This window comes from Calliphora vicina, chromosome 5 (genome assembly GCF_958450345.1).
Source record: "Calliphora vicina chromosome 5, idCalVici1.1, whole genome shotgun sequence".
Classification (NCBI taxonomy): domain Eukaryota; kingdom Metazoa; phylum Arthropoda; class Insecta; order Diptera; family Calliphoridae; genus Calliphora; species Calliphora vicina.
Window position 1 is genome coordinate 60,343,767 of NC_088784.1, and position 24,629 is coordinate 60,368,395.

The window sequence follows — 24,629 nt, forward strand, 5'->3', positions numbered from 1 at the left end:
ATATTGAACTGATATCAATTATTTTATAATTGAAGCAAGTATTCATTTGCCGTTTACAGTGGATAGACGTGTTTTACATCGCTCTCACAAATAAATAAATAAAATAATTGTGAAGATAAATACAAAAAAAAAAATATATAGAAAGATAAGTAACAGCGAATGGACGCTTATTAAAGACTTATAAATATATTTAAATTTTGATTTAAACAGCCAAAATAAAATTAAAAAAAACTGTTTGTTAATGCAAATATTAACAATCAGAAAAAAAAAACAAAGCAAAAGTAATAAAAAAAAAACAACAACATAAATAAAACCCTAAATAAAGAGTGTAGTGTTTGTGTGTTTGTGTATGAGTTTCTCTTACTCTCCAACAAGTGAAAGGAGGCTCAGCAGCAATGGAAATAATGCATACATTGTTGTGAGCTCTCCATACAACAATAATAATACAACATAAAAGAAATTATAGAAAAACAAACAACAACTCAAATGGTTGCTGAAAAAAGTAATGCTACTGTGATCAATGTCACAAATAGTAGTAATGAAAATATTAACTCTATAAAAACCGGTGATGATAAGCAAAATCAATCGAGTTTTACATTAAAAAATACTGGTGCCATACCAAAAAATAGTATAGTGAAAAATACGGGAAAAATCCTAACAGGAATGGACCGTTACATCACTATAACTAAACGCAAGTCCAGTCCTAGGACATCAAAATTGGAACCAAATCCAAAACAGGCGAAGAAAAATCCGGTAAGTCAAAATCGTTTTGCAATTCTTGACAATCATGAAAGTAAAGAAAAACCCGCAAAGCCTGTAAAAGACTATAAGCCATCTCCTCTTTATTTGCGCGAACCTACTACAAATGTTTTGGTGAACAAATTGTCCCAACTTGTAGGTAAGGAGAATTTCCACGTGGTCTCTCTACGTAAAGGAAATATTCAAGAGACAAAGGTACAAACTTATTCGGAAAAAAATTTCAGAATGATTGTTGATAATTTCGATTCCGAGAAAAGAAACTATTATACATATCAACTGAAAAGTGCAAAAGGTTTGACAGTAGTCATCAAAGGTATAGATAGTTCTGAGCCAACCGATGATATTAAAAAGGCGCTAGAGTCTGAAGGCTTTGAAGTGAAGTCCATTCACAATATAATAAATAAAAATAAAATTCCTCAACCAATTTTTAGAGTTGAAATCACTTTCAACTCTTCTCAATTAAAGAAAAAGGGTGACACTCATCCAATATACGGTTTAAGATATCTTCTAAATCGTAAAATAATTGTAGAAGAACCAATTAAGCGCAAAGGTCCACCTCAGTGCCTTAATTGCCAAGAGTTCGGTCACACCCGAACATTCTGCAAATTACCTTCTGTATGTGTAAGATGTGGAGATATTCATAAAAGTCAAGAATGCCCCCACTCAAAAACAGATAATATAAGAAAATGTAGTAACTGTGGTCAAAATCACACCGCAAACTACCGTGGATGCCCAGTATTCCTACGCATACAGGAATCAACGAAGGCAAGAAGACCTTTATATGCTCAATATACGGCTTCTAACTTTCCAAGCCTTCCTGATGCTTCTAGTGCTCAATATAGAAGTATCATAAAAAATAATAATCAAAACAAATCGTATGCCCATACGACAAATGAGGGTTCAGTTACCCAAATGAAAACAAACACAGGTGCTTCTAGTGCTCAATATAGGGGCATCATAAATGATAATTATCAAAACAAATCGTATGCCAATACGACAAATGAGGGTTCAGTTACCCAAAAGAAAAGAAGCAATGGAAATAATTCCCCATTATTTCCATATGCACATGCATTAAAAGAGGGTGTACCAGTACCCGACAATAACTCTCAAAGCTCTATTGAGAATCTAATTCAAACCATGAACAGTTTCATGACGAACATGCAAAATATGTTTCAACAATTGATGCAGAATCAAAGCATGCTCATGCAGATCCTGCTAAATAAAAAATGAATTCTCTAAGAATTTGTTTTTGGAATGCTAACGGCCTTAGCCAACATAAGAATGATGTACAACAATTTCTCCACCTTCAGGAAATTGATGTACTACTCGTTTCTGAAACACACTTTACCATAAAGAACTGTTTCAGAATTAACGGATATTATACTTATGACACAAAACATCCAAGTGGTAGAGCTTGTGGTGGAACAGCTATATTAGTGAGAAAGGATATTAGGCATTTCCCAATGCCAGAATATAAAACGGATCACATCCAGGCCACATCTATAAATATACCTGATGGTAGAGTTACAATATCTTCAATATATTGTCCTCCTAGGTATAATATTAATCGAGAGCAGTTTCTCGAATATTTTAGGACTCTAGGTCCAAGATTTATAGCAGCTGGTGATTACAATGCAAAACATACATTTTGGGGCTCTCGCCTTATTACTCCTAGAGGGAGGCAACTGTTAGAAGCAATATCGTCTAACAGACTAGATGCCATATCTAGTGGCCAACCTACTTATTGGCCTACAGACCTCAATAAGATTCCCGATCTAATTGACTTCGCTGTAATCAAGAATATAAAAAGAGAATTTATTTCAGTGATCCCTTCGCTGGACCTCTCGTCAGACCACTCGCCTACAGTTTTAACGTTATTAGCAGTTCCAATTAAATTGGAAAACTCTTACTCTTGTTTCCCTAACAAGAAAACGAACTGGTTAAAGTATAAAATGTATGTTAGCTCACACTTGCCACAAAACATCTCATTGAAAAATGAGTATGAGATACAATCCGCTGTCGATATATTTACAGACATTTTAACAAACGCCGTTAAAGTGTCCACGCCCCCAGTCACCCTGGGGAATTACAGACATTCAAAATGTCCTAAAAACATTGATTCTCTTATCAAAGAAAAGAGAACCCTCAGACGTCAATGGCAACAATCGCGATCTCCGAACGTAAAGGCTAAACTTAATCAGTGCCAAAGAAGACTTCACGTCGCCTTAAAGATTAATAAAGAATCTAACTTGAGAAATTATCTTAGAAACTTAGACCCTACTAAGAACACAGAATATAGTCTCTGGAAAGCTGTGAAAAATATGCAATGCCCTATTGTATATGAGTCGCCCATACGCCTTCAGAACGGAGAATGGGCAAAAAATACTTCAGAAAAAATCGAAGCATTTGCCAATCACTTGGAGAATGTATTTACCCCAAATGATACAAATTCATATATTAGAGATAATGTCATAAATAATGTGGTGCCAGCCCCACTAAAATTCCGGTTCTCTGCCGTGAGGACGACGGTCAAAGGTCTTAAGGCTGGAAAATCACCTGGTATAGATAAAATTACTACCACGATGATAAGTAATCTGCCCAACTCAGCACTGAGAATTATTTTGTTCATATTTAACTCAATACTACGTATTGGATATTTCCCATCCTCATGGAAAATATCTGATATAGTTATGATACCGAAACCGGGAAAAGATGTCACTCAAGTGACATCATACCGCCCCATTAGCCTATTGTCAATATTCTCAAAACTTTTTGAAAAGTTGTTACTTGAGAGACTTATAGTGCACCTTGACGAAAATTGCATTATTCCTGACCATCAATTTGGTTTCAGAAGGAAACATAGTACTATCGAACAGGTACATCGGATAACTACACTTATTCGGAAAACCTTCGAGAGCAAGCAGTATTGTTCCGCATTATTTATTGACATATCTCAAGCCTTCGATAAAGTCTGGCACGATGGACTAATACACAAAATTACTAGATTACTACCTGCGAACGTACATAAACTGCTTAAAAATTACATACAAGAAAGATCTTTCCAAATCAGTTCAAAGGATGTGATCTCAACACGTCGAAAAATATCCGCTGGTGTACCACAGGGAAGTATTCTAGGGCCGTTCCTATATATTTTATATACTGCAGATATGCCCACGAGCGCACTGACTCACACATCTACATTTGCGGATGATACCGCTTTTTTAAGTACACATGAAAACCCCGTAATAGCTTCTGAACAACTCCAGTCTCACATCGGCGATTTGGAAAAATGGCTGGACAAATGGAAAATTAAGGTCAATGCAACAAAATGTATTCACGTTACATTTACTTTAAGACGAGAAAGTTGCCCTTCCATACAGATAAATAATATCAAAATCCCAGAACAGAGCCATGTGCGATATCTCGGTATCCATCTTGATCGCCGTTTAACATGGTCCCACCATATTGAAGCCAAGGTTACGCAAATAAAATTAAAGTCAGTCCAACTGTACTGGTTAATTGGCCCACGGTCTGCTCTAGACTTGGAATACAAAGTGCTTTTGTACAAAACAATTATAAAACCGATATGGCTATACGGCATTCAGCTATGGGGAACAGCCTCCTCATCTAACGTTGAAAAATTGCAAAGAAAGCAGTCAGCACTGTTAAGGACAATAACAGGTGCCCCATGGTACATTCGCAATAGTAATATCCATAGGGATCTCAATGTCCCCATAATACGCGAGGAGATCAAACTCTCCAGTCTAAAATACATTTCAAAACTAATGGATCATCCAAACCCCCTCGCCAGGGAGTTGCTGTCATTTGAGGGTCATAGACGACTGAGGCGATTGGAAACACTGGATCTGGCCAGATAATCATCGAGCACTCATGTTGGATATTGCAGCGGCAATAACAACTTTAGTTTTAGTTTAGGTTAAGATTTGAATACTTATTTGTAAATTTCCAAAAAGAAAGATTCAATAAAGAAAAAAGATACTGAAAAAAAAAAAAAAAAAAAGTATTCATGTGCTCAAAAACAAAATTTTCTGATATTTTCTATTGAATTTTGAGTTTTGAATTTGATTATTTTGACAATTGAATATACAATTTTCGTAATTGGTTGAATTTCAAATATAAAAATTATTGAATAGATAATTTTCGTAATTAAAAACACATTTTTGTTATTTTTTGTGTTTCAATTACGAAAATTATCTATTCAATACTACGAAGACAAAAACTCATACACAAGTAAATACAGATATATTTTAAATAAAAAAAATTAGCTTTTATTTTAATTTTTCTCGAAATATGTTAATTTTTTTTTCCTAAATTTCTTGTTCAATTGGCCTGAGACACGTTAATGGTCTGACGAATTTGTAATAACTTTAAAAGTTTTTAACCAAATTTTGTCATATATATCTCATTACAACAATAATTACGTACATATTTCGATTCTTTTGCATTTAATTGCAGAAGTATTTATTTAGTAGCATAATTTTTGCAAAAACTGAAAAATTTGCATTTTTTCAGAATTTTGGCGATAATAAAGTTTTTGGGTCATTTTGATCCAAAGGAGATACAGGGTTAATTTCCAAAAAAAATGTTTAATGTAATATTCATTAATATAAATAAATCTATACATTTATAGAAAACAATGCAGAAATTTAACGAGTTTCACCTATTTATTCCATACATTGCAATCGTCCAAACTTACGTGGATGTCATCTGCAACCTTTTGCCATAAAATATCTTTGCAACCAGCATCCCATAAGCTTCACCGTGACTCAACTTCCTCTATATGTTTGGTAATATTTTCATGTGACCACGCGGATTCCACCTTTTTTGGGACTTGACTTTTTAGCGCCTTCAGATCCTGTTGGCGACTGGATAAGACAAGTCAAGTCAATTGTTCATCATGTCTTCCAATTTTGTTTCACTTTTGTTTTTTATATTATTTATACGAACTTTTGTTTGCAATGGGAATAAAATATGACAATAAAAAATGTCTGACAATTATCTCACAATAATCTTACAATGCTTTTTCTGACAACGTTTCATACAAAAATTGTAAGAAAACCTTACACGCACGATTGTTAGACATTTTTTGAACATTTTTCTGACAATATTGTAAGATCTGACAATTTTCAACGAAATTTTGAAAGCTTTTGGAAAGTTGTTAATACAATGATAAAATATTATTTTAATAGAATAGTTTTTAAATGAGATCAAAAATCACGACACCAGCACAATTTGTCCAAAGAAAAGTTTCACAACCTTCATTTATATTATTTAGTTTTTAAAGATTTTTCTTCATTAAGGCATCAATTTAACAACTTTCGATATTTTTTCCAACAGGGCTGAAAAGTTCCATTATTTAAACTTACTTGAAGATAAGAAGATATGTGTTAATAGTAAATATCTAAAGTTCATGAAATATTGAATAAGTTCCTAATGCGTAGTGATTCTTTTGTTAAATAGTTTTCATGAATTATTATCAATACTTCACAGCAGCAATAAAAGTGTCAATTGGCAAAATCACACGAGCTATTATTGTATATCAGTTTTTTAAATAGATTAATTAAAAATTCGTTTATGTAAAAAAGGAACATTAATATTAGATACAATTTAAAACAAAAACGACTATAAAAAAATATATTTTACCAATAAATGCAACTGATAAGTGCATATCAGCAAAATTAACAAAATTATGTCACTTGACAAAAAAATAAAAACAAAATGAATTTAATGATATGAAACCCCAAAAAATAAAACCACCGCAAACTAACACAAATTAAAGGTTTTCGCTAAAGTGTGCGAAATTTAAAATTTGCATTTATAAGTCGAGTTTGACTATAAATAGTCAAACAAATTCTACTATAATCATCAGTTCCAAAAGTGGAACAATCCTAGTAAGAACGATTAAAGTTATTGGGAATAATCCAATAGTTTTTATTTTAAAACAACTACGAACTAAACTGTTAAAATGGCTGACAAACATGATCTTCTGCTGTTGTTCGAGCGTCCCAATGAACCCGTGTTCATGGAAAAAGGCAAAACTGTCACGATCTTCGATATACCAGACAAATTTTTGACCGACCGTTATCGTCCCATTGGCACTGAGGTCCACAGTCGTTTTGGTGAGAAGGCTGAGAAACGCATTCCAGTACGTGATGTTTCCCTACCTGACTTACGCATACCCATGTCCTTGGGTCGTCAGGAACAATTTTCGTTGTTTGTTCCCCGCCACAGACGTATTGCTGGACGTTTGATTGACATTTTTATGGGTTTACGTTCAATCGATGATTTGCAAAGTGTTGCTGTTTATGCTCGAGATCGCCTAAATCCTTTCCTTTTCAATTATGCCCTCTCAGTGGCTTTGTTACATCGTCCTGATACCAAGAGTTTGGATTTGCCATCATTCGCTCAAAATTTTCCCGAAAAGTTTGTAGACTCCACAGTATTCCGTCAAGTGAGAGAAGAAGCTACAGTTGTTTCGGAGGGTTCTCGTATGCCAATTGTGGTGCCTAGAGACTACACTGCTTCTGACTTGGATCCGGAACATCGCTTGTGGTATTTCCGTGAAGATTTGGGTATCAATTTACATCATTGGCATTGGCATTTGGTGTATCCTTTTGAAGCTGGTGACCGCACAATTGTAAATAAGGACCGTCGTGGTGAATTATTTTACTATATGCATCAACAGGTTGTGGCTCGTTATAATATGGAACGTTTCAGTAACAATTTGGCTCGTGTTGCCAGATTCAACAATTTCCGTCAACCCATTCCTGAGGGTTATTTCCCGAAAATGGATTCCCTCGTTGCCAGTCGCGCTTGGCCACCACGTTTCGACAACACCGCTATTTCTGACTTGAATCGTGAGTTAGATCAAATTAATTTGGATGTCGCTGATATGGAAAGATGGCGTGATCGTATCTTCGAAGCTATTCATCAAGGATTCGTAGTAGATGAAAGTGGTAATCGCATTAATTTGGACGAACAACGCGGTATAGATATTTTGGGTAATATTATGGAATCATCAATCGTTTCTCCCAATCGTTCATTATATGGAGATCTCCACAACATGGGTCATGTATTCATTTCGTATGCCCACGATCCTGATCATCGTCACTTGGAATCGTTTGGAGTTATGGGTGACTCAGCAACTGCTATGCGTGATCCTGTTTTCTACAAATGGCATGCTTATGTTGATGACGTGTTCCAAGAACATAAAATTCGCTTACCTTCGTATACTATTCCGCAATTACAATATGATGGTGTTACTATTTCTGGTATTCAGGTGGCTGCCGATGGTGGTCGTCCAAATGTAATGTCCACATTCTGGCAACAATCTGATGTTGATCTATCCAGAGGCATGGATTTCGTACCCAGAGGCAATGTCTTTGCTCGTTTCACACACTTGCAACATGTTCCGTTCACTTATACTATCAATGTGAATAACGCCAGTGGAGCTCAACGTTTCGGTACAGTACGTATATTCTTGGGACCCAAGGCCGATGAGAGAGGACAGCAGATGATGTTGAGAGATCAACGCTTGTTGATGGTTGAATTGGATAAATTTGTTGTTGGGTGTAAGTTAATCATTAAATATGTTTGTTGACCTTCTTAACTCGTTTAAAATTAAATATTTCATTTTAGTAAATCCTGGACAAAATACCATTCGTCGTCGTTCCTCGGAATCTAGTGTTACCATTCCCTTCGAGCGTACCTTCCGTAATTTGGATGCTAATCGCCCTGCTGCTGGTTCTGCCGAAGAATTGGAATTCAATTTCTGTGGTTGTGGTTGGCCACAGCACATGTTGATTCCTAAGGGTCTTCCCGAAGGACTACGCTGTGAGCTATTCATTATGATCTCCAATTATGATGATGATCGTGTAAGTATTCTAAAAGTATAATTTATGAGTTTTAGCGTTCAAAATAACACAAATTGTTTTAAGGTTGACCAACAATTGGTGGGTGCTTGCAGTGATGCTGCTTCCTATTGTGGTGTTCGTGATCGCCTCTATCCTGATCGTCGTCCCATGGGTTATCCCTTCGATCGTTTGCCACGCCAAGGTGCTGATCGTTTGATTAATTTCCTGACACCCAATATGAGCATGGTTGATGTTGTAATTCAGCATGATCCCAACAGAGTTGTACAACGTCAAAATTAAATGTTTTGTGGAATATGTGGACCTTATATGTTGACTATATGGATTTTCTAACGGACTTTTTGCGACGATTCTTTGTAGTATATAATAATATCTTTTTTAATATAAGTGGATTTGATACATAATTGATAGTATATAATTATAAATACATACAAATATTAAAAGTACTATGTCAAAATAATAAGTATTAAAATACTAATCACAAAGGTCTTTGATTCTGAATTTAAATTTATAAATGGGTAGATTTCTAAAAAAATAAGAGCAAGATTGGAAATGTTGTATGTATATTAGGGTGACTTTTGTGAAAGCGCAATTTTTTTTTTCTTAAAATAAGTGCTCACATCTAGAATTGTTCCTTTTAGTGTAAAAAGGGAAGGCAAAGTCCGGATGGGTAACTGAAACACAATTTCTCCCTCAATACAAAGTGAGTTCCTCGAAAAGATAAAATTCAATCATATTCAGAGTATGAATATGATTGAATATGATTGAATTTCCGGCTAACCGAAAACCCCAGGTTTTCTTCAATTTCGGTTTTTTATTATTATATTTTTTTTATATTTTATTGTATGTTCACAAAATAATGTGAACTATCAATAATTTGTTCAAATCTTAAATGTAAATATTAATTTTTGGACGAAAAATGATGTTGGATTCCTTCTTCTTAGTCGGATGTAGTCATTACTTTTCATTAATGTTCGTGCAAGTGGGTTAGAGTGAACTTTTCCAAATATGACTCCGCTTGTTTTTTTATTTCATTTTTCACCAGGAGGACACCTAGGTCCTTATGAATGTTAATATTTCTCACATACCAAGGCGCTGCTGTTATCATTCTTAATATTATATTTCGGAATCTTTGAACTTTTTCAATATTAGAAGCTGAGGCCGTGTCCCATAATTGAATTCCATAGCACCATATGGGTTTTATTATTGAGCTATACAGCAAAAGTTTACAATCTAAACTCAATCTCGAGTTTTTACCAATTAGCCAGTAAATTTGTAATAATTTTAACTTCATTTGAGTAAATTTCGTATGTATATACTTTTTCCAGGTTAGACGTCGGTCTAGATGCAGACCTAGATATTTAACTTCAGTTTGTTGAGGTATTATATGATTATTTATTAGGATTGGAGGGCACGATTCTCTACGCAATGTGAATGTAAGATGTATACATTTTTGCTCGTTTACTTTTATTCTCCATTGTTTTAACCACCTTTCTATGTCGAGTATATGGTCTTGTAAAAGTACAGATGCTTCTTGGGAGTTTTAATGAATGGCTAGTATAGCTGTGTCATCAGCAAAACTAGATATGTGGGTTCGACTGTTTGTAGGCATATCACAAGTATATAGCAAATATAGGAAGGGACTCAGTATACTTCCTTGGGGTACGCCTACTTCAATAGGCTGTGGTGAACTTATGAAGTCTCCTTCTTTAAGAACGAACTTTCTAGAAGCTTGTGTGTGTTCACTGGTAAATATTGTTTTATTTTTATCGATAATCTTTCATGCCATACTTTGTCGGAGGCTTGCGAAACGTCGATGAAGAGTGCAGAACAATATTTTTTTTCTTCAAATGTCTTGGATATGATTTCTACCAACCTGTGAGTTTGTTTTATGGTGTTATGTTTTTCTCGAAATCCGAATTGATGAGTTGCAATATAATCAAAATGATTCAAAATCGGATTTAACTTGTGCATTAACAGTTTTTCGAATAGCTTTGATATATCTGACAATAGGCTAATGGGTCTATAAGATTCTACTTTACTGTGATCTTTTCCCGGCTTAGGTATCATTGTAACTAAAGAAACCTTCCATTCTGGTGGATAATATTCAAGGCGTAATATAGCATTAAAAATAAATAGGAATATTCTTAATGCAATTTGGGGTAGCTCGAGGAGCATCTTGTTACTAATTTTATTGTTACGTTTTAACCTTTTCAAAACGCTGGTTTATTTCCTTTAAATAAACCGGATACTTTTGATTGCAAATAAAAGCCCTTTAGTAGTTTGAAAATGGTAACAACTCTTTATTTATTCAAATGTACAACAACAACAGAATTAAATAGTCAGTCAATGTTTTTTTTTATACACGTTTGTAAATTCGCAGAAATACAAACACAATTTATAATGTACACGACTTGAAAAACACAACACACTTTAAGGCACTCAGTTGATGTTTATTCGAAAAGCGTCTCTGATAAACTGACTCACGATTGCAACCTCTGCCACTATTTATAACACTGCCATCTGCACTCTAGATTGTTCTTTAACAGTCAAAATTCGAATATTCTAGATCTTACTAATACATACGCCATCTGTGGTGTACTTTCTACAATGTTCTTTAACTGAATATTCGAATACAGCGTTGCCAACTTACGATCAAATCAACTGAAAGCTTTAATTTAATAATGCCAACAGATATGTTACAGTTTTCTATTACAGCACTGTTATTTGAAAGCATTATGATACTTTTAAATCAGCCCTTAAAATCGTTATATTTTAATTCAAGTACAATTTCGTAACATTATCAATACCAGGTGATTTTTTGGATTTTAAATCAACAATAGCCTTGTTGATCTCTGAAATCTCAAAACGAAGTGATTCTGATGCAGTAATATGGGGTAAAGTAGGTGGTAGCTCTAATATGTCGTTTGACTCATTTGGGGAAAATACATTCTTTTGATGACTAACAAACAGGTTTCCTTTTTCAGTATCGTTTCTCGCCCAGCCTCCACTAGAATTACTTAGAGGAGGTCTGCTCATAACAGGTCTTTGTTATTTTTTTTTGTTCGCCATAGAGAGTAATTTGAGTACTGGGTGGCATCTAAGTTCTCCAGATATTTATTAATTGCGTCAGTTTTGCGTTTGTGAAGAAGCATACTGAGGCGTTTACGACATTTTCAAGTTGAATACTGATTGATTTACAATGTTGATTTTCGTTTGGGCGGTTTATCCTGTTTTTGTCACTCAATGTTCAAAAATTGGTGTATTTTTGATTTATATTTCAAATATCAAGTATGCAAAACGATCACAAATTAATTGTGCTGTGATGTATTGAAATTCTTTTGAATGATTCATTCAAATGTACAAGAGAAATGTTCAATTGAATGTGATGTATATCAGGGATGGCAAAATAAGTACATTTGACTGTTTCTATACAATTCGATTCGAAGAACTACAATGGGACTTAAACGACTAAATAAAAATATAGAGTTTTATTAATTGCATTTCAATTTAACGAACTCAATAAAAGTTTCCCTTATGTTATATTTGATATTTGTTTTAAAAATAATTAAAAGTTAAAGAAACGAAATAAAATATTTTTTGTTTTAAACCAAATAGCTAATTTAAACGTATTTTTTTTATTATTAAAAGTTTTAAGAAGTCCGGCTAAGTTAAATATGGTAAAATGAATGAAATCAGAATCTATATAGACAAATTTAAACCACTTATTATTAAATTATTTTCTCTAAATATTAATATTCTTAACGTTTTAATATTAAGCGTCATAATAATTCCTTTAGAACTTAATATTTAAATTTGTATTAAGTCGAACTACTGGATATATTAATTTTCCTATTTTAAATAAAAAATATTCTGTTTTTCTCACAGAAAGAAAATAGTTTTGGTTGCGATAACCAAATTTATTGATAACACAGGTCAACAGCATAAAAAGGCTTAATTAACCACTATATAGATTTGATTTTGATGGTTACCTAAGTACAAAAATGGTAAAATTTTTTAATTCTATGAATAGATTTTTAAAAAAAAAATTTTTCTAAAATTGCGAATTTTTGTAGATGTTTCTCCACATAATTTATGATAACTCAAAAAGGTTTAGTCCGATATTATTGAGGTAATATTAAAAAAGTTCCAATTTACATGAAATTTAATCTGTTTATATATTACGTTTTATTCGGCTTTGTAGTTTCGGAGTTATAATAACAAATTGTAGCAAATATTTTTTACGTGAAAATAGCAAATTTTTGTGTTATAAATAACTCATGAAAAATTGAAAACGGCAGAAATGCTTCAGGTTTATTACTTTACCGCAAACCCAAATATAATGGCAACAAAATGAGATATCGATTATAGAAATCGATTGATTCTTTTCGAATTTATTCACAATTAAGTGAATTCGCTCATTTTCACAAAATTTAACTTTTTTGTTTGATATACATAACATTTAGTAGTTAATGTTCTTCTTTCGATTGATTGAATTTTGAAAACATTTTCTCCATGCTATGCACAAATTTTCACATATAAACTGCGTTTCAATCGGCTCAGTAGTTTCGGAGTTATAATAACAAATTGAAGCAAAAAATATATTTTTTACATGAAAAATGCATTTTTTTTTTGTTTTGTAAAAATCATGAAAATCGAAAACGGCAGAAATTGTTCAGGTTCATTACTTTGTCACAAACCCACATTTAATAGCAACAAACTGAGATATCGATCATAAAAATCTATTGATTATTTTCGAATTTATTCACAATTAAGTGAATTCGCTTATTTTCAGAAAATTTTTGTGTGCGTACAAGCCTGTACTTTGAGTGTACATTTACAGGTGTTTGGTTTTTGTTAAAATGTTCGTACAAAAACAAAACACATGTTAATAAAATTTCCTGAAATTCACTTAATTGTGAATAAATACGAAAATAATCAATCAATTTTTATGATCGATATCTCATTTTGTTGCTATTATATGTGGGTTTGTGATAAAGTAACAAACCTGAACAATTTCTGCCGTTTTCGATTTTTCATGATTTTTTTAAAACCAAAAAATGTGCTATTTTCATATAAAAAATATATTTTTTGCTTCAATTTGTTATTATAATTTCGAAACTACTCGGCCGATATTTGTATTTCTAGAACCACAATACATCAAAATTGTGTAGTGGTTTAAAAATCCTCTAAAATTTTTTCGATTTTGTTGCCATGTGTAATTTAATGCTTCACTCTAAATGGGTTGACACAAAATCGGTTATTTAAATCCAAATTATTTTGTGTTAACTGATTTTCAGTTACTACTTAGTATCGATATAATCGAATCAATCCATTGGCAACAAATCACTCAAGTTATATTCCAACTTTAAGAAGAAAACTTATGAAAAAGTCTCGCAAAATCCCGACAAAATTTTACCTCGATTTTCTAAACAAATATTCCCGTGATAAAATTTAACACAAACTAGTTTATAAATACATTAAAAATACTTAAAATTGCATGCTAATTGATTCATAATTGGTCATAGATCCCACTTTAGTAATTAATATTTTATAATTGTAGTAATTCCTATAAATTCGGAATAATTAAATTTTATATAATTATAAATTACACTGCATCATTTCAAAAAATCGTTTCATAATTTACCATACCTTCTATATACAAATTTTGTACTTTTTGGTTTTTGGAAAAATTTGTGGAATTTCTGTCGACTTGATGTGGGTTTTTAAGATTAGTGGTTAAGTTAAGTTTAAAATGCGAATGTTGTTTTTGCGTCGTCGATTATTATGTTTTATAAGCGGCCAATGTTGGCCGATGAGAAGGAATATTTAAGATTTTGCCAAATTTTTCCAAACTTATTCATAAATTACTCTTTGTTTTGATAATAAATTGTCACATTTTGTGACGTTGAACCCAAAAACATCAAAGTGAATTAACGTTAGATTGGTTTAATTTTTAGATTAACCAATGTGATTATTAATTGGCATTTGATCTTCAAGTAAAAAACCAGCCCATATTCGGTCGAAATTCAATCATTTTATTTAGAGATTTAGCAGAATAAGGGCCGTTTTCTCATTAGATGATTATCTTTTTTCCCAACGAAAAACTGAAGATTAAAGAAATTTGGGTTTCTCAATGTCTCATTTGCTTCTATTCTGTCGCAAAGCTAACCCGACCTCATCTGCCAATTATTTATTTATCGTACAGATAAATTCAATCAGCTGACTGCTGTTCATAGTTTGAATGTGTTTGTGTTTTTGTAAACGAAATTAAATAGATTTTATAAAAAAAAAATGTAATAAAGGAATTAACATTAATTTGATGGAGGATGAACACGAAGAACATGAGTTCCAAGTGAATGCTGAAAAATTTTATCATGCCAGGCCTAACTACCTGGCAGACGTGGAGGATAATGAATATTTCAAAAGATTCCGGCTGTCGATGGCCACGTTAAACAGCTGATATATGTAAACATGTTGTCAATTGAAGGCAGGGTTCCCAACTTTCACATCTATTTTGAGAGGCATTGCCAACTGAAAATAATCTTTTTTGTCGGTATATTGAGAAAAACAAAATTGTTAACGGACAGTTTATCGGCCTAATAAATTTATGTCGACATTTAGTAACAGGCAGTTTGTCGATACATTGAGAAAATGGTCCTAAGATTAGTTAAGCTCAGTTCAGTTAATGCTGAAAAAATCCTTTCGAAACATACATATATTTTGTAAATCATTTCGAATTCAATTTAAGCATATTTACATAAATAGTTTTCATTGTTAAATTTTATACTTTTTGATGTGAAACAAAAATCCCGGTATATCGCTCATCTATAGAAGCACAAATTAGCATATAAATGTGCGTAATGTTAACACAAAATCAACCCTATATTTATTTGACGAAATATTAACCAAATATAATGAAACCGTCGAAAATCGTTCTCACTGGGATATCTTACCAATGATTCAAGTAAAAGCAAAATTTCCTTTATTAAAGTAATTAATTTATTTTTTATAAAATTCCTTCATATTTATTTAATTTACAATTTACGAGCTGTTGAATAATTTATACTAACATTTATAATTAATTTACTCATTACACAAAATTTTAGCTAACACTTAAATTTGTATATATAAGAAGAAATACATTTACTCTTAACAATCTATGAGAAATCTAATTTCCAAATGCGTTCAATTAATTTTGGCGTTGAACAACTCTGTTGGGATCGTGACGTATAACAACATCTACAATACTCATGTTGGGAGTCAGGAAATTGATCAGACTATCAGCTCCTTGGCGAGGCAAACGATCGAATGGATAACCCATGGGACGACGATCAGGATAGAGGCGATCACGAACACCGCAGTATGAAGCAGCATCAGTGCAAGCACCAACCAGTTGTTGATCAACCTTTAAAGTATAACAATTAAAGTTGAATGAACAATGATTTGTAGATATTTAATATAAGTACTTACACGATCATCTTCATAGTTGGAGACCATAACAAACAATTCACAGGGCAATCCTTCGGGAAGACCCTTGGGTATTAACATGTGTTGGGGCCAACCACAACCACAGAAATTGAATTCCAACTCTTCGGGAGCACCAGCATTAGGACGATTCGCATCCAAGTTACGGAAAGTACGTTCGAATGGTATGGTAACACTGGAATCAGTAGAGCGACGACGAATGGTATTTTGACCAGGATTCACTTAAGAGAATGAAAATATTTCCTGTGATAATACCAAATTATTTTTTAGTGTTTCTACTTACACGCTACAACAAATTTATCCAATTCGACCATCAACAAACGTTGAACTCTCAACAACATCTGCTGTCCTCTCTCGTCGGTCTTGGGTCCCAAAAATATACGTACTGTACCGAAACGTTGAGCTCCACTGTCGTTATTCACATTGATGGTATATGTAAAGGGAGCATGTTGCAAATGAGTAAAACGTGCAAAGACATTGCCTCTAGGTACGAAATCCATACCTCTAGATAGATCCACATCAGATTGTTGCCAAAATGTGGATAAAATATTTGGACGGCCACCATCGGCTACCACCTGAACACCGGAAATAGTTACACCATCAAATTGCAGTTGTGGCAGATTATATGAAGGCAAGCGAATTTTGTGTTCCTGGAATATCTCATCGATATAAGCATGCCATTTGTAGAAAACAGGATCACGCATAGCAGTAGCTGCATCACCCATTACTCCAAATGATTCTAAGTGACGATGATCAGGATCGTGGGCATACGAAATGAATACGTGACCCATGTTGTGTAGGTCACCATACAATGACCTATTTGGAGAGACAATTGAAGATTCCATAATATTACCCAAAATATCAATACCACGTTGTTCGTCCAAATTAATGCGATTACCACTTTCATCGACAACAAAACCTTGATTTATGGCATCGTAAATGCGGGAACGCCATCTTTCCATATCAGAAACATCCAATTTAATTTGATCCAATTCACGGTCCAAATCGGAAATAGTGGTGTTTTCGAAACGTGGTGGCCAGGCACGACTGGCAACGAGGGAATCCATTTTTGGGAAATAACCCTCAGCAATGGGTTCGCGGAAATTATTGTATCTGGCAACACGAGCCAAATTGTTACTGAAACGCTCCATATTGTAACGAGCCACAATCTGCTGATGCATATAGTAAAATAATTCTCCACGACGATCCTTATTTACAATTGAACGATCACCAGCTTCGAAAGGATACACCAAATGCCAATGCCAGTGATGTAAATTGATACCCAAATCTTCACGGAAATACCACAAGCGGTGCTCCGGCTCCAAGTCAGAGGCAGTGTAGTCTCTAGGTATCACAATTGGCATACGAGAACCTTCCGAAACAACAGTGGCTTCTTCTCTCACTTGACGAAATACTTGAGAGTCGACATACTTTTCGGGGAAATTTTGAGCAAATGAAGGCAAATCCAAACCCTTGGTATCAGGTCGATGCAGCATTGCCACTGAGAGGGCATAATTAAAGAGGAAAGGATTCAAACGATCACGAGCATAAACAGCTACACTTTGCAAATCATCAATTGAGCGCAATCCCATGAAAATGTCAATCAAACGTCCAGCAATACGTCTGTGGCGTGGAATGAACAACGAGAATTGTTCTTCACGACCTAAGGACATGGGTATGCGTAAGTCAGGCAGGGAAATATCACGTACGGGAATTCGTTTCTCAGCTTTTTCTCCAAAACGGCTTTGCACCTCATTACCAATTGGGCGATAACGATCGGTTAAAAACTTGTCTGGTATATCAAAGACAGTAATGGTTTCGCCCTTTTCCATAAACACAGGTTCATTGGGACGTTCGAACAACAGCAATAAATTTTTTCTGTCAGCCATTATGATATTTTGCGATATTAAAAACAAACTTTTCGTTTTTTTAAAAGTTATGTATTTTTTTGGTGCCTCAAATTGAAGACTTACAACCGTTTGCGAATTTCCTTGCAATCTCTTTTCGGTGGTTTCCGTATTGGCACTAATGACTGTGTATAGTTTGGGTCTCTATTTATAGTTGTCATGCTTGATGACAGTAGTTTTAATATTTTGCTTGTGGTTTCGATTTGTTGTTTATTAATTTTTGGGGTTTTTGCACTATAAACGATATTTCAGTTTTGCATAAAAATTAACATAATTTCGGTAGTTCTGCTGATAAGAGATAACAATTTTGTGTATGTAATTTTGGGTACCGCTTCTTTGATAATAGTGGAATTTTGGAAGGGAATTGTATTACTTTTAATGATATTAGGGTTTTATAGATGGAACATTTCTTTATGGATTCAAGTTACTAGAGGCACATGAAAAGTATTGCTTACGGGGACTGGTTTTGTGGGAAAATGACACCTAACTACTGCTACTTTTTTATTTGTCCGCTTAAAATTCCTTGTAATTATCAAATTAAATTAGTTAAGTATAACTGTCATTATTTAAAATTTGTAATCAGGTTACTATATTTTTATATCGACTATGCGATTTTAGAATTTTTGCCCTAAAGTTGAATTTTACATAAAAAAGGCGTTTTTTTGATGATCCTGGTCCCCTCGGTGTCAAATTTGTTTTCATTTAAAATATTTAACGTAAAGCTAGCTTTTCAAAATGTATAATTTAATAATCAATTTTCTTAGAAATTTTTAGATAAATTAAAAGGAAATGTTTGAATTGAACTACATATAACATTGGAGTCAGTCACGATTTTTAAACAATTCTTTTTTTGAATTTCTTCATGAATTTTTACTGCTATGCGTTTGCTATCCAATCGGCAATATCCCAATGTTTTAACTTTTCTAGAGGTTTTGTCGCACCGAAGTTATAAAAAATATATAAAATTTGAAATTTAAACCTCGATAGAATCCATACTATAGCAAATTTTAACATTTTAAGTAACTTCAAATTTCGTATTGCCACAGAGAACACGTGTTCCAAATTTAAAAAAAAAAACATTTCGAAACATTTTCTTTACTCACTAAGAGATAACTTAGTGATAACTCTGTTTTTATTAAAATATTTTAATAAAAAAACAGAATTAACATTCATTTTTATTTTTTTGTTCCAATTTTATGTTATTTTCATAATGATTCAGACCAAGGATCGTAAATAACGGCTATCCAGAAAATTTTAAATCAAATAATCTTTATGTTAGAGTCAACGGAGACCTATACTGTTGTATACCAATAGATTCTGGCCAATAGATATTGGCGTGCTCTTTCAGAATCTATGGTGATATTAAAAAAATTATCTCAACTCCACAGTTAACTGTTATTTTTCAATGTAAACTTAAAAGTATGCATGAAACACTTAAAAAGGGAGTTTTAAATAGCCGTCATAAAAAAACTTATTTGAGGACTTTTGTTTTTTCCGTCATAAAATAAAAGTTATGTGAGGAGTTTTATTTTTTCCTTCAAAAAATAAAAGTCTTTTCGTTTATTTTCTACTTTTTTCAATATCTTTCTTTATTGAGTCTATCTTATATAATGCTTGTAGTAATTTATTTGTTTAAGACAAAAACAACAAAAATTTGATAATAGGAATTAAACAATAAGAAATTAAAATCACACTTGATTTTATTTTAATGAAAAATTATTCAATTGCAATGCAAGGGGCTTCACAAATTGTAATGATCTTACCAGAGGCAAGCCTTAGGTGGCAATTTACATAAAATGAGTTTTATTTTCTAAAGGGAAAAACAAAACTCTTCAAATGACTTTTATTTTATGACGGACAAAAATATAAGTCCTCAAATGAATTTTTTTTATGACGGAAAAATAAAACTAATATCTCAGGTAATTATGTAGGTGTTTTTTACTGAAACTCAATTGTTTCTAATCTGCCTAGAGGTTGTTGGCAGCACTAGAATCGCAGAAGGTGACCCAATCAGTCGCTTTGTCCTAAATATACATTATTAACGAAACCACAACTAATATTGATTATCACTAATTAATATTTCGAATTGGAACATGGAACGTGCGCACACTCCTAGATCCATCTAAACTGATCCAAGTATGCAGAGAATTTGTCAACTGCAATCTGCTGCCCGTAGGACTGTGCGAAACTAGATGACCAGAATCAGTAGAAGTCAATACCTCCGATAATCTCAAAATCATATACTCCGGCAACCCGATACAATGATAGGATGGAATCCGTATTGAGACATAATTATATTAGCATAATTATTTCGTTTGGGCCTTATTGTGCTTTCAAAATACGGATCGTTTTATAAACTTATATTCCGGCCAAAAATCCATAACTTCTTTATTTCTTCATAAAAATGTTTAAAATTTGGTATTTGTATTAAGAATAACATAACCGATCGATCGATAAATATTTCGATGTTCAAATACAGGTTTTGGCCTGTACGGAAGTCGTCACGGATTGCCCTTCTTAGAACAAGCTAAAAAAATGTTTGGTGGTAGTTTAGGTCATTACGAAAGTTTTCTTCATCGACAAAATTTGGTTATTCATGTAAATGCCTGAAATTTAGTCCAAAAATGAAGAATAGCATAAGTGATTGAAAAAAATGGTCGTACAAATTTCGATATACATATACAGGGTTTGACCAAACAATCATGGATGTTTTATTCATGTAATGCCTGAAATTTGGTGTACATTTAAGAAAAACACACTTGATCAAATAAACATTGACGTTATAAAAGTATCGAAAAAATTATGTAATTTTTGTAAATGGCTTCAATTATGTTTATAATTAAAAATAACATAAATGATCCATTGAAAAAATTTCGACATACAAATACATGGTTACATAATTTTTGAAATTGACCACAAATATACAAAAAAATGTGTAAAATATTAAGGAAATCGTTCTGTTTATTGGAATAGCAGATAAGTGCAGTTGAAATTTATAGTACTTACTCTTGATACTTTACAGTATTAGATGTAATTTACACTTAACGTCTAGTAGTCCCTTTTAATTTGTTCTGGCCTTTCAAACTTTTTTAATATAGTTTCTATAGATTTAAAACTAGTTCCTAATCTCTTCACTTTTATATAAAAAGAAAACGCAAAAACTCTATAATATCTACGAGGAATAGTTAACTGCTAACTGTTTTATAAAAACATGTGCTAATTTGCAAAAAAAAACTTTAAAGAAAAAAGCACAGGCTACTTCGATTCAAAAGTAAAAAAATCACATTTTTCTAATATTAAAATGACAAAAAAAAAACCTTTGACTTTACAGCACTATAAATAACCATATAGTTACTTTATCGCCAAAATAATAATGATACTGTATATTATGAAGTGTTAAGAAAAATTTACTATTTATTTATTATAAATTTACTACTCAAAATTTTATAAAAATTAAAAAAAACAAAAAACATTTTTGGTCGGAATTTACCACCGTGCAATATGGGTCTGCGTCAAATATTTCGATGTGTTACTCACGGAATGATGGTGGATATCAAAATAATATTTAACTTAAATAGAAACATACGTTTTTTTATTAAAACTTCTCTATAAGTTATACGTTCGCTACCTTTACAGCAAACATTAAAGGCAAAAAACAGCATATCTAAATTCCAATCCAATCAAATGTTATTAAGCGTCTTTTCATGAAATGGTTTTTCTTAAAAAATTTTCCCGAAGTTAGATGACCTAAAATATTAAACTTATATAATTTTCACATCATGAACAAAAATTAGTTATATGTTTGTTAAATATTAACAATATTTAACAAAATCAATTTAATGTTTTTAGTTCTTTATACATATGTATATATTTTTTTATTTTATAAAAAATTCATATTTTACCAATAAATGCTGATAATTACATATACATATATCAGCAAAACTACCAAAATTATATTGTTTGACAAAAAACATAAAAACAAAATGATATCAATGATATGAAACACCAAAAAATATTAAAATAAATATACTGTGCAACCGCAAACTAACACAAATTGCAACTTTTTGCTCAAGTGTGCGAAAATTAAAATTTGCATTTATAAATCGAGTTAGACTATAAATAGTCAAACAAATTCTACTATAATCATCAGTTCCAAAAGTGGAACAATCCTAGTAAGAACGATTAAAGTTCGTGGGAATAATCCAATAGTTTTCATTTTAAAATAACTACGAACTAAACTGTTAAAATGGCTGACAAACATGATCTTCTGCTGTTGTTCGAGCGTCCCAATGAACCCGTGTTCATGGAAAAAGGCAAAACTGTCACGATCTTCGATATACCAGACAAATTTTTGACCGACCGTTATCGTCCCATTGGCACTGAGGTCCACAGTCGTTTTGGTGAAAAGGCTGAGAAACGCATTCCAGTACGTGATGTTTCTCTACCTGACTTACGCATACCCATGTCCTTGGGTCGTCAGGAACAATTTTCATTGTTTGTTCCCCGCCACAGACGTATTGCTGGACGTTTGATTGATATTTTTATGGGTTTACGTTCAATCGATGATTTGCAAAGTGTTGCTGTTTACGCTCGAGATCGCCTAAATCCTTTCCTTTTCAATTATGCCCTCTCAGTGGCTTTGTTACATCGTCCTGATACCAAGAGTTTGGATTTGCCATCATTCGCTCAAAATTTTCCCGAAAAGTTTGTAGACTCCACAGTATTCCGCCAAGTGAGAGAAGAAGCTACAGTTGTTTCGGAGGGTTCTCGTATGCCAATTGTGGTGCCTAGAGACTACACTGCTTCTGACTTGGATCCGGAACATCGCTTGTGGTATTTCCGTGAAGATTTGGGTATCAATTTACATCATTGGCATTGGCATTTGGTGTATCCTTTTGAAGCTGGTGATCGCACAATTGTAAATAAGGACCGTCGTGGTGAATTATTTTACTATATGCATCAACAGGTTGTGGCTCGTTATAATATGGAACGTTTCAGTAACAATTTGGCTCGTGTTGCCAGATTCAACAATTTCCGTCAACCCATTCCTGAGGGTTATTTCCCGAAAATGGATTCCCTCGTTGCCAGTCGCGCGTGGCCACCACGTTTCGACAACACCGCTATTTCTGACTTGAATCGTGAGTTAGATCAAATTAATTTGGATGTCGCTGATATGGAAAGATGGCGTGATCGTATCTTCGAAGCTATTCATCAAGGATTCGTAGTAGATGAAAGTGGTAATCGCATTAATTTGGACGAACAGCGCGGTATAGATATTTTGGGTAATATTATGGAATCATCAATCGTTTCTCCCAATCGTTCATTATATGGAGATCTCCACAACATGGGTCATGTATTCATTTCGTATGCCCACGATCCTGATCATCGTCACTTGGAATCATTTGGAGTTATGGGTGACTCAGCAACTGCTATGCGTGATCCTGTTTTCTACAAATGGCATGCTTATGTTGATGACGTGTTCCAAGAACATAAAATTCGCTTACCTTCATATACTATTCCGCAATTACAATATGATGGTGTTACTATTTCTGGTATTCAGGTGGCTGCCGATGGTGGTCGTCCAAATGTAATGTCCACATTCTGGCAACAATCTGATGTTGATCTATCCAGAGGCATGGATTTCGTACCCAGAGGCAATGTCTTTGCTCGTTTCACACACTTGCAACATGTTCCCTTCACTTATACTATCAATGTGAATAACGCCAGTGGAGCTCAACGTTTCGGTACAGTACGTATATTCTTGGGACCCAAGGCCGACGAGAGAGGACAGCAGATGATGTTGAGAGATCAACGTTTGTTGATGGTAGAATTGGATAAATTTGTTGTAGCTTGTAAGTTTATCATTAAATATGTTTGTTGACCTTCTTAACTCGTTTAAAATTAAATATTTTTGTTTGTAGTAAATCCTGGACAAAATACCATTCGTCGTCGTTCCTCGGAATCTAGTGTTACCATTCCCTTCGAGCGTACCTTCCGTAATTTGGATGCTAATCGCCCTGCTGCTGGTTCTGCCGAAGAATTGGAATTCAATTTCTGTGGTTGTGGTTGGCCACAGCACATGTTGATTCCTAAGGGTCTTCCCGAAGGACTACGCTGTGAGCTATTCATTATGATCTCCAATTATGAAGATGATCGTGTAAGTATTCTAAAAGTATAATTTATGAGTTTTAGCGTTTAAAATAACACAAATTGTTTTAAGGTTGACCAACAATTGGTGGGTGCTTGCAGTGATGCTGCTTCCTATTGTGGTGTTCGTGATCGTCTGTATCCTGATCGTCGTCCCATGGGTTATCCCTTCGATCGTTTGCCACGCCAAGGAGCTGATCGTTTGATTAATTTCCTGACACCCAATATGAGCATGGTTGATGTTGTAATTCAGCATGATCCCAACAGAGTTGTACAACGTCAAAATTAAATGTTTTGTTGGATATATGGACCTTTTATTTTGACTATATGGATTTTCTTACGGACTATTTGTGACGATTTTTTGTAGTATATAATAATATCTTTTTTAATATAAGTGGATTTAATACATAGGGGATTGTATATACTTATACATACA

General features: G+C 33.3%; 3 protein-coding genes across 3 annotated transcripts; 2 read left to right on the forward strand and 1 right to left on the reverse strand.

Moving 5' to 3' along the window:
• Positions 1 to 6,655: 6,655 nt before the first annotated feature.
• On the forward strand, positions 6,656 to 9,136 carry LOC135960637 (phenoloxidase 2-like). The gene is made up of 3 exons (XM_065511976.1): positions 6,656 to 8,351; positions 8,419 to 8,654; positions 8,718 to 9,136. Exons 1-3 carry the CDS (start codon positions 6,746 to 6,748, stop codon positions 8,931 to 8,933), a joined length of 2,058 nt encoding a protein of 685 aa, XP_065368048.1. The 5' UTR covers positions 6,656 to 6,745; the 3' UTR covers positions 8,934 to 9,136.
• Positions 9,137 to 15,630: 6,494 nt separating this feature from the next.
• On the reverse strand, positions 15,631 to 18,256 carry LOC135962084 (phenoloxidase 2-like). The gene is made up of 3 exons (XM_065513818.1): positions 16,423 to 18,256; positions 16,125 to 16,360; positions 15,631 to 16,059 (listed from the first exon to the last, which is right to left on the reverse strand). The coding sequence occupies exons 1-3, from the start codon at positions 18,026 to 18,028 to the stop codon at positions 15,844 to 15,846; spliced, it is 2,058 nt and encodes a 685-aa protein (XP_065369890.1). The 5' UTR covers positions 18,029 to 18,256; the 3' UTR covers positions 15,631 to 15,843.
• Positions 18,257 to 22,206: 3,950 nt separating this feature from the next.
• On the forward strand, positions 22,207 to 24,629 carry LOC135962059 (phenoloxidase 2-like). Its single transcript, XM_065513793.1, has 3 exons — positions 22,207 to 23,898; positions 23,968 to 24,203; positions 24,267 to 24,629. The coding sequence occupies exons 1-3, from the start codon at positions 22,293 to 22,295 to the stop codon at positions 24,480 to 24,482; spliced, it is 2,058 nt and encodes a 685-aa protein (XP_065369865.1). The 5' UTR covers positions 22,207 to 22,292; the 3' UTR covers positions 24,483 to 24,629.